Raw genomic sequence first — 16481 nt, 5'->3', positions numbered from 1 at the left:
CACGCATGCATCCGGCCCGAGACATACTTCACATCTCTGTCGCGCATCCCGCTGCTCTTCGGGTGCCTGCCGATTGCTCACCTTCGATCTCATCACCCCGCCTTACCTCGATCTCGGTGCCGCCACGATACACGCGCGCGTGAGACACGGCAGACACGCGACTTACGTACCTGACCGATACGACCGTTGAATTTGGCAAAAAGCAAAGGGTTCATTTGTGTGGAACGGTACAATGGACATCGACGACCTTCTCGCAGAGGTCGCGGTCGATTCGACGCCAAGAGAGACACGCGATCTGCAGGAACTAACGCGGTGTTGGGTCGCGGAAAGAGTTGCGCCGGAGATGTTACCGTGGCCTGAGGAGCTCATGGAGAGGGTGTTGGAGCGGATTAGGCGACAGGTGAGCCTATGGAAGCCTGCAGCGCGCGCGACGTGAGGTAGCTAATGACGCAGCCAGATTGAACTTGTCGAAGACCAGACGGGCGATATGAACCCGAAGACGAATTTCAAACTCATCATTATACAGACGGAGCTTGAGCGGTTCAAGTTCTTGGTGAGAAGTTTTCTGAGGGCGAGGATAAAAAAGGTAGGGCACTGTCTTGCACTACTGCCAATCTGTACAGCGGCATACTGACACTGCGACTGTAGATCGACGCACACCCTCTGCACATCCAATCGCTACATACGACCTCCCTCGAAACGACCTCGCCTCTCCTCTCCCCATCCGAACACCAATACTTGACGTCGCATCAAGCGCTCCTCTCCTCGCACTACACGTCCTCGTTCCTCTCGCAGTTCCCGGCGTCGCTACAACGGCTCGATGATACGACGGGCGGTATAAGCATGATAGATAAACCGGATGAGGATAAGGCGGTCTTTGTCAGGGCATTACGCGATGTAGGAGAGATATTCGTGGAAGGAACAGATCGGAGGTTTGAGATGAAGAGGGGGGATGTTTGGGTTGTGAGATGGAGTGCGGTGAGGGCTTGGTGTGTGGGGTGTGGCACGGGAGATGTGGAGTTGATATGAGGCAGATGATCGGTCATACCGTGAGCGAGAAGAGAATAACATAAAGTGGTTTCGCGCCAGATGGGCGATTCCAGATATCACTACCAGATCGCGTGAAGGACGACGTGAGGGAGCTCTGAGCGTGAGCGTACACCAGACGAGTTCGAGACGGTGAAAGCCAGAGACGCAAATCTTCTCAAAGACAGAACCTAGCACGAGCAATCTGCATCGCCCACGCTTCCTCATTCCCCTTGACAAGGGAACTGTTGGGTAAGATGACCTGCGAAAGGCAGTTCTTTTGGATGGTCTCGGGCCCCAATGATGATGATCATCTCCATTCAATACCCTAGTCTTCTCGTAACTTTCTCTACACAGTGATCGTTCACTATACGGTCAGAAACGTAACTCAAACGTCCATCGTGTCCGCTACTTCCATATTTGGTCCAAGCGATAGAACGACATGCACGAGTCAAGATCTATTTTGGGGCCAGGCGGTCAACACAGGCACATGGTCTTCTGCACTCGAAACTTTGAAAAGAACAGGCGACTTCGACCGTTCACGATGATAGTTGAGATTACCAGAGAGAGACACAATACATCGGCATTGTTGGGGATGTGTTTTAGTGGGCGTGCTTCCCTCTTCTCCTTCTCCACTTATCCACATTCGTTGAAGCCAGATTAGGTTTTGGTATTGATTTGTAAATGTAAGTTGGGTTGAAGAGGTGTAAGGACGCAACGGATCTTTATATAAACACCCAATGACGCTAGTCGCAGACATATTTATTGCCAGATCGGCTTTTGGAGGTATAATGTAGAACATGTATATGGGGAGAGCACATGGCTGAGTCTTGTACGGAATTTGGACGACAGAACAGCATAGAATCCGTCCGTCGAGGTTTTGAGACGCACGAAGACAGCAAGCCACATGTTACACATATCGAAAGTGTTTTTTTTTTCGGTACGCACGTCACTCTCCCTTCTCCACATGGCTTTGTACCAGCGTGGTTGATAGAGACATGTTTGGTATTGGAAGATAGTAAGAAGAGAAGAACGAGGGCTTATATAGAGGTCTGGAGACGCTAGTCGCATGCGTAACCCGGCCCTTTTTGAGATCTTGAATAGATGCGGTAGTCTTGCAGCGTGGCAAGGACATTTGTCAATCTGAATCTGTTTTTGGAGTTGTATCTAAAGGGCGTGATTATCGGTGAAAGGAGCAACTTTGAGAATTGCATGTGGGGCCTTTCTTCATGATGTTGAGTCTCTTTTACTTGGATATTTTAACACATTTCGTATGTAATTCGGAGAGTAAAATGCGCGTGTAAAGAATCGACAGGCGCACCTCATACAAGGAAAAAAACTAAACAGGCCTGCAGCCTACATCAACATGGAAACCTGCAAAGTAGGTGCCCCAACGTCGATGTAGGCTCCGGACCTGTTCAGTTTTTCCCTAGATTAACGTGAGCGGATTCTGTCCCAAAGTTCCGACGACTAAAGGGTACGAGATACCCATTTGGACTTGTTGATAATACAAAACGTTTGACCAACGCCGACTTCTCATGTCTTGAGTCTGTTCTGACTTTTATACCTTAGTCGTAAACATGCTTTCATGAAACAGCACTTGAATCCAGAAGCGGACAGGCACATTATCTCTTTCTGACCGGATTTTAGACATTGGCGAAGCTGACAGCAAGAAGGTGAGGAAAGTAGGAAGGTTTGTAGCAAGGTACTTAAAAACTCCCTGGCCTTGGCCTATGGCTTTTCAATCGTCAATAGCATGACGTTAGTGTATTCAAAAACCCACGTAAACATAGTATGCCGATATCTTGATCGTGCAGCGTGGGAGTGTAACCAAGTAAAGAGACCTCTGGATTGCGCCACACGAACATGGTTTACGCGAATGTCTCTTTTTGGACCAGAACAAGAAAAGACCATATTTACTGGCGCCTCACCTTTTGTAGCTTTCCGAAGTTGCGGAAGTGTAGATAAGGAGGTCAGAGAAGACCGATAGATCTGAATTTATACTGCCGGAACCTCGAATAATAATCATAGCATACTACTGTTCATGTTTTGACACCACTCTTAACGTTATCATTTTATCAGACGTATGCGGTCTTTCTGGAACATTCAGAATCCTCATGACAGCTACATATGATGTCCTCGAAGCCAGAGACGCGTTCAAACCAACATGTTTTTATGGAAAAACGATTTTGTTCCACACAGAGCGAAGAAACTCATGGATCTGTCTGTCCTGTGATTTGATAGCTTGCAAAGCAAGAAGGATAAGATACAGGTGGTAGTCGTCAAGAGAGCGAGGTTTTATACTCCCCCAGGCCGGCCTCAACACATACGTATAGTTCGCTGTTGTTTTTGAATCAGTCTCGCACCGCACATATCGAAGAACATGTACCAATTTTGCTCGTCCCGGAAAGCTTCTGTCATTCGAATGTTTCTATTGTGTTTTGTAGCACCTGCAGTCGCCAGCGCAAACATCGGAAACTTTGTTCAGTCTTTTGATAGTCGGATAGACAACACCATCAGGATGTTGAATCGCATCTTTTGGTGCGCCGTCTTTTTGAAGATGTAGGAGGAAGGAAGATGTCGATCGCTCAGCAGATTATATATCGACTGCGCACGAGCCCAAGAGCCCAAGACTGGTCATGTCTCCTTTCCATGACTTTTTGATTTTCGCATCGGCGGTGTATGGCAACCTCGAAACTCGTTTTGTGGACTTTGCACAAGTGGACACATACCATTGTGTTTTGGTTTTGGTTCTCAGGAAAACACCTGTCCGTGGACAACTCCTGTTTTTTGTAGAAAACGTCGAGGAAGTAGAGTTAGTGAGGAGTGGATGGTAAAGAGAGAGATGCGGCTTTTATATGGCCTGCAGGAACACGTGCATGGTCGGGCTCTCGGTGTGAGTTCCTGCGAGGCATCGTTCGCACATGAGACGAAGTCTTACTATGGGATGAGTGCATACGCTCCATTTCGGGGTGTCTGTCGACACTCATGATCAAGTCCTCATATCTGCATTGCGCACGGTACGAATGTACGCACCAAACACATCATTGAGAACAGCAACTTCCATTGCGTATTGTAACGCTTCTACACCACCCTATTCTACCCAAGTCTCTATACTCAAACAACAGTACTATACCCCCCACCATACCCCCTCCGCCCCTTCCACCTAACATACCACTTCCTGCCCTCATCAGCCCAAAACACACAACTAGCGACCGCAACAAGATGCGCGAGATCGCCCAAACCCAGGGCCTCAGTCTGGAAAACACTTTGCAGCGGCGGAAAGTAGATAACAGCTAGCTGTCCAAGCAAGCTGCCCGCGACAGCGTAATTAAACATCTTGTTGTCGAAGACACCAATCTCGCCTGCAAGAACGGATTTGCTGGAGGAGCGGCAGGTAAGTGCGTTGAACATGTCGAAGAGGACGAAGCAGGTAAAGGTCATGGTTGTGTCGCGGGCGGTGACGAGGTTGTCGGTCGACATTTCGAGGTAGTAGGTTGTGAGGGTGCCGAGCATGATGATGGTGGCAGATTGGAGGACGCGTTGGATGAGTGGGCGGGTTAGGACGCGAGCGTGGCGTGGGCGAGGGGGAAGCGCCATGACGGCTGGGTCGACGGGTTCTACGCCGAGGGACTGTGCGGGTGGGCCGTCCATGAGGATGTCTGGGATAGGTGGTTAGCAGGTATCAATGAGAAGTGGAATAGAGAGACTCACTGATCCACAGAATCTGCATGGCATTGAGCGGATTCTGGAAGCCAAGGAAGGTGCTCAGGAGTACTAAGCTCAATGCTGCCGCGCTGGTGCTGAGTTGGAAAGTAAGGAAGTTCTGGATGTTGTAGAAGATGCCCTTGCCCTCTTCGATCGCGTTGAGGATAGTCGCAAAGTTGTCATCTGTCAAAATCATGTCTGCGGCTTCCTTGGCGACATCTGTACCAAGTCGACCCATGGAGATGCCAATATCTGCTTTCTTGAGCGCAGGCGCATCGTTGACACCGTCACCAGTCATTGCCACGACATCGCCTCGTGATTGCAGCGCTCGGACAATCTTCATCTTGTGCTCAGGACTAGTTCGCGCAAAGATCGAGGTTGTAGCAATCGCCTGAGCAAGTTCCTCCTCGCTCATGTGATCCAGTTCGTCACCACGGATGACTGAGCGTCCAAGTGCTGAGTTTGGCATAATTGGCATACCCAGACTCTTGCCGATGGCGACTGCTGTGGTCTCTGCATCTCCCGTGATCATGATGACCTTGACTTTGCCGGCCATGAGTCTCCGAATGGCTCTTTCTACACCCTTACGAGGTGGGTCGTTCATGCCGACCAAGCCCGCGAATGCAAGACCGCGGTACTGCTCATCATCACCAAGCGCGGAGCTGGTGGACGGAGCAGGCGAGGCGGTACCACTGGCATTCCTCTTCTTTCCGCGAGACGCACCGCTTGCAAAGCCGAGTACACGTAAGCCTTCTTGCGCCATTGCATCGGCGGCCTTCATCGCTTCTTGCTTGTGTGCCTGGTCCAGTGCCACCTCTTTCCCTTGTGCCGTTACGTAGGTATCACAGCGGTCTAGAACCCGTTCGAGTGCGCCTTTGATGTATGCGTGCTCCGATCCAGGGGTGAGGTTGCCGGAATTACCGCCAACGACGACTCCCATCCACTTCCTCTCCGAGCTGAACGGTGTCTCAAACTTGCGCTCGCCGAGTCTTTCCCGGATGTCGTCTTCCCCGAAAGCGTCCATCAGGTCTAAGAGCGCGACATCGGTGGGTTGACCGACCCATCGGCTCTTGGCAGCTGTGTTGTCATCGCCTCCCAGAGTCGAAGAAAGTACCGCTGCCGTGGACGCTGAGGCTGCCTGGTCGCTCAACAAGCGGGCGTTGTTGACAATGTTGCCAATTCGAAGTATGTTACGGGTCGGCGAATCGAGGTCCTCGGAGTCGTGCTTCGTCTTAACATCGATCGGTGCCGCTTCTTCAAAATGCCATATCTTCGTAACGGTCATGTGGTTTGTGGTCAACGTGCCTGGTCCAAGTCAGTAAATGTTGTATCCGCGGAGAATGTTTGACTTACCCGTCTTGTCAGTGCACACGACATTGACAGAAGCCAGCGTTTCAACACTGGGTAATCTCCGAACAATAGCGTCGCGTTTGGACATCCTCAACACACCCAGCGCAAGCGTGACAGTAACGATAATCGGCAGTCCTTCGGGTATAGCGGCGACAGCGAGTGAGACCGCGATCTGGAAGACCTCGATGAACTTCCAACCGCGCCATAGCCCTACCAGACCAATTAAGGCAATGACTCCAAAAGACATGTAACTCAGGTCTTTGCCCAGACGGTCCATTGAAAGTTGGAGAGGCGTCCGGGGGCTTTCGATCTGCTGCAGAGATGCAGAAATGGCACCAAACTCCGTGTTGCCTCCTGTACCGACAACGATTCCTTGTCCGTAACCCGATCTAACCAATGTACCCATGAAAGCGATGTTCTTCTGATCATTCAGTCGTATATCAGCGCCGACCGTTCCTGCGGCTTCGGACGCGTAGAAAGGTGAAGATGGTCGTTGTACGCCCGGCGGAGGTGTGATGGTGTCTGGCGACTTTGAGACAGGCTCGTTCTCTCCGGTGAGGTTCGACTCGTCGATGCTGAGGTCTGCCGCGTGCGTGATACGAATGTCGGCCGGGATGCGGTCTCCCGTGTGGAAGAGGACGAGGTCGCCAGGTACCAACAACGTCGCAGATATCGTAGTTGACTTGCGCTCCGCAGCTGACAGGGCTGAAGTGGTGTCTTTCAGATTCTCCAACTCTAAGCCGTCAGTTGAGGTGCCATTCGGTATGCGGCCGCTCCGTGGTTGCTCCACCCCAGCGCGAATGATGTGTGCCGAATGCGGGACCAGCTGGTTCAGCGCCTCAATTGACTTCTCCGAGCGGTATTCCTGCACGAAGCCCACTGTCACCACGATGGTCACGGCCACAGCAATGCTCACTGCATCATCCAAGTTGCCCAGTATTAGGGATACAGCAGCGGAGCCGAGTAACAGCAAGATGAGCGTCTCCTTGAATTGCTTGAGGAAGCGGAGCCATAGCGGTTCGGGCTCTTCGTGGGGGAGTTCGTTGAGGCCGTGAGTGTGGATGCGCGCCGAGGCGTCGGAGGCAGAGAGGCCATGTGTAATCGACGTCGAGAGCTTGTGGGCCGTGTCCTGTGCAGAGAGGAGGGAATGGGCGGATGTTATTGACTATACACACGTGTCAGCGACGTCTCCAAAACTCCACAGTAGACGCGGTGGTGGAAGCGCATGGCGTACTGAGGGCGTGGTGCTGCGCTTGATGGCGTCTGGCGGCTGCAGCATTGGCGAAGAGGACCGCGAAGACTTGGAGGGCAGGCCCGCGGCATTGTAGAGGGGCAATGAGGACGTGGATGCTTTTGACATGTTGGCATGGCCAGGAGTCGACTGTTGCGCCGCGGTCCAACGTGGCCTATCCGTCCAGAGCTAGCGTGGAAAAAGATGCTCGTCGCCGTGGATTATCGCATTGGTGCTAGTAGTAATAAATGCGTCTTTGATTGGCGGGCGGGGCGAGGCAAGGAAATGGCGAGTTGACTGCGGGCTGTCGTTGGGGATGGTGTTGCTGAATGTCGATGTGGACCAAAACGTCAAAGCACCGGTACTCTCGAGCAGGGATCTCCACGAGGGTCTGGTCACCAAGTGACTTTCACACGAACCACTGTTTGACTGCACAAAGCTAATCCTATCTGACGACGTGTTCTGTTTTCAAACACTCTCTGGAACATCTAATTGCAGTCTAGTGTTGTATCACGACCGTGTGCCGGCTTCTGGCAGCGTCGAGTGACGCCTTGGCAGGTACGTGGCCGCTGCACGATCAAGTGATGGCGCGCTTTACGTCTTTCTGCGTGTGATGTCATGCACCAGCCTCTTCCAAACTCTACAACTGTGGCTGAAGCCTGCGCATTCCCGGTATCGTCTTGTGGTACTTGAATTTACTTTGATTACACGCTGCTAGAATAATAATACACCTTTCCCTCGAACAACCGCCGAGCAGTCCGCGACACAACGCATCTATCGACAACAGCGAACGATTCCGAGCTACTTGCCACAACATCCACCTTGATCGACCCGCTCGAATGCGAAAGACATACTCTCCTCTGGCTTGGCAGAAGATCGAATGAACTATCATCAGAGTCTGAGCATGGACTCGGTGTCCGCTCAGGTGAAGACGGCTGCCAGGACACCTGTGCCTTGCCGCCGGATGCAACGTCGTGGGCTACCGTGCCCTCTATGCATACTGCCGACGCCAAGCATGCTGCACCTGTGAGCTGCAGGCTTGGATGGGGTTTGCCCATACTAAAGGCCTGGACATGAACGTCCGGAGTATCTTCCCGAGAACGATCGTCTGGTTGAGTAGAAGAAACGATAGCCAGCTTCGGTGTCCCGCGGACTTTTGCAGCAGCGTCTACATCAGAAACGAGACCCATCATAACGGCGCCAGTACATCGTATTGACTCCATGTGCTTGAGATAGACGGCGGTGTCTTTGCTACCTCTCCTTAGGTTTGGCGCTAATGTTCGTTCGTCGACTAGGACAAAAGGATTCGCTGCGTCAATTAATGTCGCCTTGACAGAGAAGCCATCCCCGTCTTGCCCTTTAACATGAATATTATCGTATCGTCTCCCAGTAGGAAAGAGGGTTCCGGTCATGCTCCCGGCAGGATCCACAAAGGCAACCTTAACTTCGCTTCCGGTTCCTTTGACGCCTGGTATCGCGTAGTCTCCGTCTTCATCAAACGACCCGTCCTCATCTACTTGAACGGTATCGACAATGAGCCGCGATGTGTTAGTGTTGAAGATCCGTACATCGAGCTATACCGAGAGTAAGTAATCTGTCACCCTCAATCAGAATGTGCAGACTTACAGTCTTCTCTCCGGGCCGTGCCCGTACTAATCCCTCTTGTAAAGCGAATGGCCCAACACCAGCGCACATATTTCCACAGTTTCCGCTGAAGTCGACCATCTCCTGACCCACTGCTACTTGTACAAAAGTATAATCGATATCGACGCCCATTCGAGATGATGGCGAAACCACTGCAACCTTGGAAGTCGTTGAAGTCGCTCCTCCTACTCCATCAATCTGTCGAGCATCCGAGCCTTGAGAACCCATGGCGGCAAGTAATGGGCCTGCCCACGTTGATTGGGAAGATGGCAAGTCGTGACGATGGATGAAGAGACCTTTCGAAGTACCAGCACGCATCAAAACGGCTGGTAGGCTATGTCGCACCCTTTTCGGGGCGCTTTCGTGTGCCATTGGGAGTTCAGGTATGCGGATCGGCGAGATGTGAGAGAGAGTCGAGGCGTGTGCCTTTTGAAAATTGGATGGTTTGAGAAGTGTGCGAAGCATCTATAGAGGATGATGCTGCGATTGAAGGTGATGAAGGTGATGAAGTCGGTGCGTCGTCTCTAGGCTGACATGTGTCATCATGCTCGACGGAGCAGCTCTCTATATATGTCTTCGTTCCAAAAGTGTTCGGGTAGATACCAACGGGTAGAAGCATGAGACTCTTCCCGTTAGCGCGCGTAAGATGCCGTGGGATCTCAAGTTGCTGCGGAAAGCCTAGCCGCGGTAAAACCTCGGCTTTCTTCCCGCGGGACTTGATGGCCACAGGATCTGACGCGCCAACGGAAATCTCTTGTGTCACTTTACCCGTCTCTTCTCTGTCTTTCGCGCTCAAGCCTGAAAAGTCTTTTTGCGAGAGGAAACCTTGATCGTATACATTCGGAGATGGATATTCCGGCAACGGTGGTTTGCCAGGCTCATGCAAGACTTCAAGCTCTTACATGTCCCAGTCAAGCATATGAAATTGATCAAGCTCTGACCCGTTGAAACCATAAAGTAGGTCGTCTACTGAAAATGATTGCTCACTGAAGGTTTGCTGTTGGCCCTGATAAGTCCAATCTCCAGAGTTTCCAAAGGGCAGGTTTGCCGTCTCCGTGGTACTGTACGCCGATGGCGGCACTCCAGGTACAGCCAAGTCGGCAGTAGGGTCCATTGATCCTGGCTGCGCTAGATGCGACGAGTCCTGATCTCGGACAAAACTCTGGATAATTCCATCGATATCGAAGCTTTGCAAGCTTGGTTCGCGATCCATTGCACTGCCCAAAGAAACGTCTGGTGCGCTACTGTGGTTGTCTTCACCACTGCCGATATGTATGCCATTCAGCTCGGGTGCAACCACGCCCAATCTCTTCATCAGGCTCTGGATAATGGCATTGGCGCGTCGTACAGCCCAATTTGTCTCTTGGTTTTCGCGGAAAACAGCCAAGCAAGTCTCAAGGTTCTTGTGGGCTTGAGAGCCCGTACCACGTCTCGCCGCAATACGGGCGTGTACGGTGGCAGCGACATAAGTCGCATAGGAAATCAGATAGGGAGCTCTTCGCACGCTGAAAGTTTTGTCGTATGCTCTCAGGAGCTGTACGATGGCATCCGCCGCAGTGGCGCACGCCATAAACGAGTTCACGGAGATGGCGCGTGATGTATTGTAGAGATGCCCGTCTGCGACGAAGGGTCGGTGCAAGAGGATCGTGAGAACATGATACAAGGCGCTAGTGTTGTTTTAGTACATAAGTGGCGTATGCAGCGTTATGATCACTTACTGTAAGCTTAGGACATGCGGAGGAGGTGTCGCCGCTACTTCGGCTACATCTACCGTGAGGTGTTCGGGCAGAAGCCCACGCCATGTTATCAGCTTTTGATGGATGCTCTCCAACTTGGTCGACAGCTCTGTAGGGCTTACGTCGAAGCTTCTTTCGGTATAAATGGTGCTGAGTATGTCGCTCAGAATAACCGAGAGCTGGCAAAGGTGTCGAAACGTGGAGATACTATAAGCCGGCGAACCTAGATAGACGGCGTCTGGTTGCGTGGAATAGGAAAAGGGTGTCCAATGCTCAAGTTCTTCGTAGGTGTCGAGGAATTTGGTGGGTACGAGTGTGTCTGTCATGCTTACTGGTCGACCTTGATAGAGGCTCTGGATCTTGTCGACGACTGCATTTCTAGTTAGTTTCATGATGAGCAGTATGAAGACTACACCTACCAAATGCTGCCCAGAAAACGCGACGTCGGATTTCATGATCCTCATCAGAAAGTTTGCGATATCCTGCAAATTCAGGCTTATCAACGTGAAGACCGAGGTCAACAATCATGCGAAATGCCAGCCCAGCGTACAACCAGGCAGCACTGCGCTCATCGCCAAGAGCAAACAACGAGTTGGTCATAACTAGCAACGCTTGAATTGTTGTGATTTCACTCTTGTCCAAAGCACCTCCTAGGAGCTCCCTCACCCTTTCGCGAAATTGCCAACCAGCAGTGCGGACATCATCTGCAACACGGCGAACTTCATGCCGTGGACTGAACTTGCTGGCGCCGAAGTAGATGGCATTCAAGAGAAGTTTGGAGAAGTACGGACCGCCACATGCCATGTCACGCATGAAGGCCGGGCGATAGGTAGTAAGGAACGAATGGTGTTGCCGGTTCCAATGTAATGACAATAGATGCATACCAAGCTCAGGTTCGACGCCGTCGAAGTCGAGCTTCTTAAGTCGAAAATTGACCGTCTCAAGTTGTCTCTGACGAGCAGCTTCAGCAACAAGACCTTTTTCGATCCATTCATCTGACATTTGGGGTCGTGCTTCAGCAGCATATCGATCGTTGGTGCCTTCGTCAAATAACGTGCTCGTACGCCCATGATAGCTAGAGGAGCCATTGGCAGCAACAACAATGCGCGACACGCTTTGAGGTGTAGTCGCAGGGGTCTGTACAACATGTGCAGAAGTGGCGATTGATGGTGTTGACTCTGATGTTCTGTCTGATGCTCTTTCGGATGTTCTTTCTGCTCGCGGCGTCTTGCGCGGACGACTGGTAGCATGCTGTGGGTCATCTATAGATATAGGCTCGTAATGACAAATTGTATCATGCGTTTTGCAACTTGCGCAGATTGGCTTTTCAGCACTGCATTTGATCTGCCAGCCTCAGTATGCAACTCCCTGGCGACGACATGCAGGCGTCAGACTACGAACCTTCCTCCGTCGGCAGAATGTACACGCTTCGGCAGCCCTCTTGCGCGTGCGGCCTGTCGCCGCTCCATTCGGAGGCATCGCGGTGTGCGATGGCTACCACGACGGGAATGTTGGAGGGTGATGTTTCCGCCGAAGTTCAGAGAGGTGAGTAGGTGGAAACGGCAAGGCCGCAAAGACGCAGTTGCCGACCTCGGGATGATCTGCCGTAGCGCGCCTGCCTCAAGATGGACAACCCCAACTTCTTCCGAGCAATACACGTTAATACAATGCGCCTTCCTATAAGTCATGAACTTCAGTCAATTGATCTACCGTGGACTCGTAAAATCCCAAGCATCACTTGGAGAAAGGTATTACCAGATCCGTGAAGGTAGTACTGAATTCATTCCGTCTTCCAAGCTAATGTAACTATCCTAATACAATCATACAGGGTACCAACTTCCCACGAACACCATACCTCACAAGAACACCAAAACACCAGTCAAAGTCCGTCTCCAACGTGAAAAGAGTCATACATGAAAAGGGTATCCAGCCAACACCGACAGATGATACCAAGCCCCAAAGAAGGTCGGAGAAACACAAATTGTGGAACTTTTAGGCAGATACAGACACCTCAGGTGGTCCCTGGAACATGGCCTCAGCGGGCGCGTCGGGATCTCCTGTAGGTGCTGCTTGAGCTTGGGATGCCAGCTCGCCACTAGCACCAGTCTCTGCCCATTGTCCCCAAAGGCCACGCTTAGCGCGAATGCGTAGAGGGCCACCAAGCTCGTTAGCTGGTTGCTCAACCTTGATGGCATCCTTGGTCGCCAGCACCAGCATCTCGAAGAACATTTTGGTCGCGTCTGTCCTTGATGTGCGAGCTTCCGGGAAAGCGTCTTGGAAAACGATACTGGTCTTCTGTCGTACCGACTCGCTCTCTTCAGCCTCGGGCCCAAATCGTTCTCGCAAGAAGTGAACGGCGTGTTTTGTGCCGAGTGATACGGGCCCGGCTTCGTCGGGGTGGACTAGTGGGGCGGTCGTGTCGTCGAAGTTGTCTGGAACTGGTGAGAAGATGTCCTCTTCGTCATCACCAACTTGCTGGAAGCCGGGGTCGTCAGGAAGTTGAACAATGTCGTCAGATCCCGCAAGCGTTGGGTCGTTGTCGCCACCAAGGCCCATGTCACCGCCTCCCAGAGTCGGCTCATCCTGCTCAAACTCTAGCTGCAGTTGTGGCGTCTTCTCTCCTTCGGCTGCGGCCTCATCTTCGGTAGCGTCGTTATCGGCAATTGCACCGCCACGCTTGCGCTTCTGCGCTGGGCGCGAGACGACTTCCAATGAAAGGATACCTCGAAGCTCTGGAGCCCATCCTTGGCTTCGTCCGTCGCCCAGAATGCTCGAGACAAATCCTCCAGACTTTTGCATGTTCATCAAGGCCATCAGAAGAGGGTCGCGGGGCAAGAACGATGCAGGCTTGAGGATCTTCTCGCGGTTGTTCTGTTGCTCCCTCAATTGGTGACTTGAGATCATGGTTTCGGCATCAGCTGCGATGACCCTCCTGCGCTTCGCGCGAGCTTGATGGATTGATTCTTCCTCTTCCTGCTCTTGCTCTGGCTCAAACACGGTGACGTTCTGTTCAGCAACCTCCTGCTCAAGGCGTGTGGCCTCCTCCTCTCCCAACTCGGAGAGCGGTGACTCTTCACGTTGTCGCACAGGGAAGTCGCCGGCGATAGAGCCTGCAGGAAGTTCGGTGTCCATGTCCATACCGCCCATAGTAATATCCAGGTCGTCGTCCAGGTTGAGTTCATGGCCGCGTGCGAGTTCAGTGGGAGGATCTTCGCCAAGGTCGATGCCGAGATCATCGTCATCCACGATCATGTCTTTGCCCAGCCCGGTAAATTCTTCGGACCGACGTCGTTCCAAAGGTGCGTTACGGCCGACTTCAATGCTGGTACCCTCGTCGTAGGCGGCTGTCGGCTCCAAATCATCATCCTCTCCAATGTCCAGGTTCAGGTCGTCATCCGGCAGTTCCATGGGCTCCCCGCGCGCCTGCTCAATGCTGCCGGACAGAAACTGGCTGTTGTCCCAATCAGGAACTGTAGTGTTGCCGAGGTTGAGACTGCCACTAAGAGGCTGGGAGAGAAGGAATGAAGGGTCGGGCATGGGAGCCAACAGATCGAGATCGGTGATCTGATCCTGTAGCATGAGGTTTGTGGGGTTGGCGACGTGAGTCTGGGCGGGCGCGTCGATGTTTCCGGGACGGAAGGCCTGCACAAGGGTCAGAAGTGGTCATGTCACGCAGTCAAACTTGGAACCTACCATCCTGATCTTCCATAGGGCTTCCTGACAGTCATCCTGAAGGTAGTTGACCTTCTTGTTATAGATGCGAACCTCACCGAGGAGCAACTGCGCGTTCAACCGCAATGCAAGCGGACCGCCAGCGGCCACCTCAGGTCGGATGATGACCTCGCAACTCTCTGGGATCTTGTGCTGCAGCACCTGGGCCTTGGTAAGCTTCTTCTGCTGATTCGAGGCAAGCCAGACGTGCGCAAGCGCACCCTGCTTGAATAGGAGGTCCTCTGGAAGAAACATGGTGGTGGTTGGGTAGATCGATTTGTGGGCGGGGTGGTGGAGGAGTCGCGCTCTTGTTTACGTCGACGCGTCGCGGCCAAGTCGATGCGCGTGACGTGAAAGCGCGCCGACAATGTCAAAATTGGAGCCCCGAAGTGCGCGCAGATGCAGCAATGGCAGTGATGGTCAATAATGGTTGAGCGACGATGGTGTTGCGGATGCGCTCGGTCGTGGAAGGAATGAGGCTGGTTAGGCCTGGCTGGGATTACATGGCAAACATGACCCAACTCTCGCTTAGTCAGAGGCCTGTCGGAAGACCAAGCCCAACTTCACTTTCCACGCACGTCATCTTCCATTTCATGCTACTTTCACAACGCAACAACCTGCTACATCATTCGGTAGACGATCGATGCGATAATTCTGTTTATGGTGTCAGTCACGATAACGACCGCTCACGCAGTGTGGACAATCGACTCCATCGCCATACGGACTAGTTCAGATGGAAGCTTCAGCAACTACTACCTCAGATCTTGCGACTCCACCTCAATCCGGGACTACTCGCTTCCACATACTTCACATCGACCTTCCTCCCTCTGGTGGCAAACCCCTCCCTAAGCCACACCACCAACCGCTCAATCAACGGCGCACAGTCCACCAAAACGTTCTGCATACCGTGCCGATCACTTACCCTGATCCTAGGCCAAGCCTCGATCGTCAACGTCTGCAAACTCTCTATTTCTAGGAGATCGTCCATCCGATAAATCGCAATGACATCCTCTAGCTCTTTGATGCGCGTTTGATCGAACGTCCATAGATCAAAGGTGCCTAGCATTGTAGGAGGGATGACAACATCTTCAGCCCAGTTACATGAGTCGAGCGTCATGTACCCAACTTCGAATTTTAATGCGACTTCCCTTAACCCTGTACATCGCTTCATGAGCTCGATGTAGGTGTTCTTAGTCCCAGTAATCGGTTGGTAGCGGCCGAAGAGTTGGAAATCAAGTTTGCGAATTGCGGCAAAGCCTTGGTCGTTGGCGCCCAAACTCCCCAGGAATATTGTGAACCGCACTACTTGCTCTGGGTAGATAAGGTAGAACTCGGTCGTCCGTAGAATATAGAGGGAGACATCGACGCGCGCGGCTTGGTTCACGCGACAGAGCTGTTCGAGCCACTGGAGGTATAAAGGGTCGCCTCCGCGCCGGGTGTCTACCGGTCCGAAGTTCAAGGGCTGAGACTGAGAAGTAAGGTCTTCTGGGAGTATCGCATGACGGTAGATGATCTCGCGGAGCTCAAGTGGCAGATTCGGAAAAGGTATAGTAGATTGCGCTGCAGCGTTAGTCGAGCTCATTTTGTTCATTTTGCTTTGTGGAAAAGGTATAATGCGAGACTTTGTTTGTTTCTCGCAGTGTTCGAGTTTGCTGTTTACAAGAACAGAGCAAGATATGTCTTGCAGATTGACCAAGCAGTGTTCCGACACTACTGTTTTCGTGAAGAGTACTACTTCATGATATCAGCACGCAATGCGACCAAGTTGAATTGGTCACTTCTTCTGCTGTGAACACATCTTGTGCCTGCGCGCGCATCGCAACGACTCTACTACCGACCGGCTATGTAAGCAAAGGGATCTTCAATCGCCATTGACGCTGTGAACTGGTACTACTGGATATGCACACTGTCTACGAATCTGCAGGCATGAAAATTAATCGCGCAAGATAGTCACGCTCGGTGTCGAGTATATTGAATCGGGTGACATTGAATGGAGGATAAGTTGAATTGTATAGGAGAGCGGCAGAAGACCGAGAAAGGAAATGAGGTGACGGGTTGCTGGAACTTCCAATCGC

General features: G+C 52.1%; 5 protein-coding genes across 5 annotated transcripts; 1 reads left to right on the top strand and 4 right to left on the bottom strand.

The window, feature by feature from the left end:
* Positions 1-232: 232 nt before the first annotated feature.
* On the top strand, positions 233-1029 carry J4E93_008899 (uncharacterized protein; the record flags this gene model as incomplete). Its single annotated transcript, XM_049346796.1, has 3 exons — positions 233-400; positions 458-586; positions 649-1029. 3 exons carry the CDS (start codon positions 233-235, stop codon positions 1027-1029), a joined length of 678 nt encoding a protein of 225 aa, XP_049196216.1.
* Positions 1030-4143: 3114 nt separating this feature from the next.
* J4E93_008898 (uncharacterized protein) lies at positions 4144-9091 on the bottom strand (the record flags this gene model as incomplete). The annotated part of the gene is made up of 6 exons (XM_049346795.1): positions 4144-4688; positions 4741-6039; positions 6088-7249; positions 7319-7504; positions 8170-8889; positions 8942-9091. The coding sequence occupies 6 exons, from the start codon at positions 9089-9091 to the stop codon at positions 4144-4146; spliced, it is 4062 nt and encodes a 1353-aa protein (XP_049196215.1).
* A 766-nt stretch (positions 9092-9857) lies between these two features.
* Positions 9858-11697, bottom strand: J4E93_008897 (uncharacterized protein; the record flags this gene model as incomplete). Its single annotated transcript, XM_049346794.1, has 3 exons — positions 9858-10626; positions 10678-11065; positions 11115-11697. 3 exons carry the CDS (start codon positions 11695-11697, stop codon positions 9858-9860), a joined length of 1740 nt encoding a protein of 579 aa, XP_049196214.1.
* A 990-nt stretch (positions 11698-12687) lies between these two features.
* Positions 12688-14661, bottom strand: J4E93_008896 (uncharacterized protein; the record flags this gene model as incomplete). Its single annotated transcript, XM_049346793.1, has 2 exons — positions 12688-14337; positions 14389-14661. The coding sequence occupies 2 exons, from the start codon at positions 14659-14661 to the stop codon at positions 12688-12690; spliced, it is 1923 nt and encodes a 640-aa protein (XP_049196213.1).
* Positions 14662-15163: 502 nt separating this feature from the next.
* Positions 15164-15997, bottom strand: J4E93_008895 (uncharacterized protein; the record flags this gene model as incomplete). The annotated part of the gene is made up of 1 exon (XM_049346792.1): positions 15164-15997. The coding sequence occupies one exon, from the start codon at positions 15995-15997 to the stop codon at positions 15164-15166; it is 834 nt and encodes a 277-aa protein (XP_049196212.1).
* Positions 15998-16481: the final 484 nt, after the last annotated feature.

This window comes from Alternaria ventricosa (assembly GCF_023758065.1).
Source record: "Alternaria ventricosa strain BMP 2768 chromosome Unknown scaffold_18, whole genome shotgun sequence".
NCBI lineage: Eukaryota > Fungi > Ascomycota > Dothideomycetes > Pleosporales > Pleosporaceae > Alternaria > Alternaria ventricosa.
This window is presented reverse-complemented; position numbering and strand designations above follow the sequence as displayed.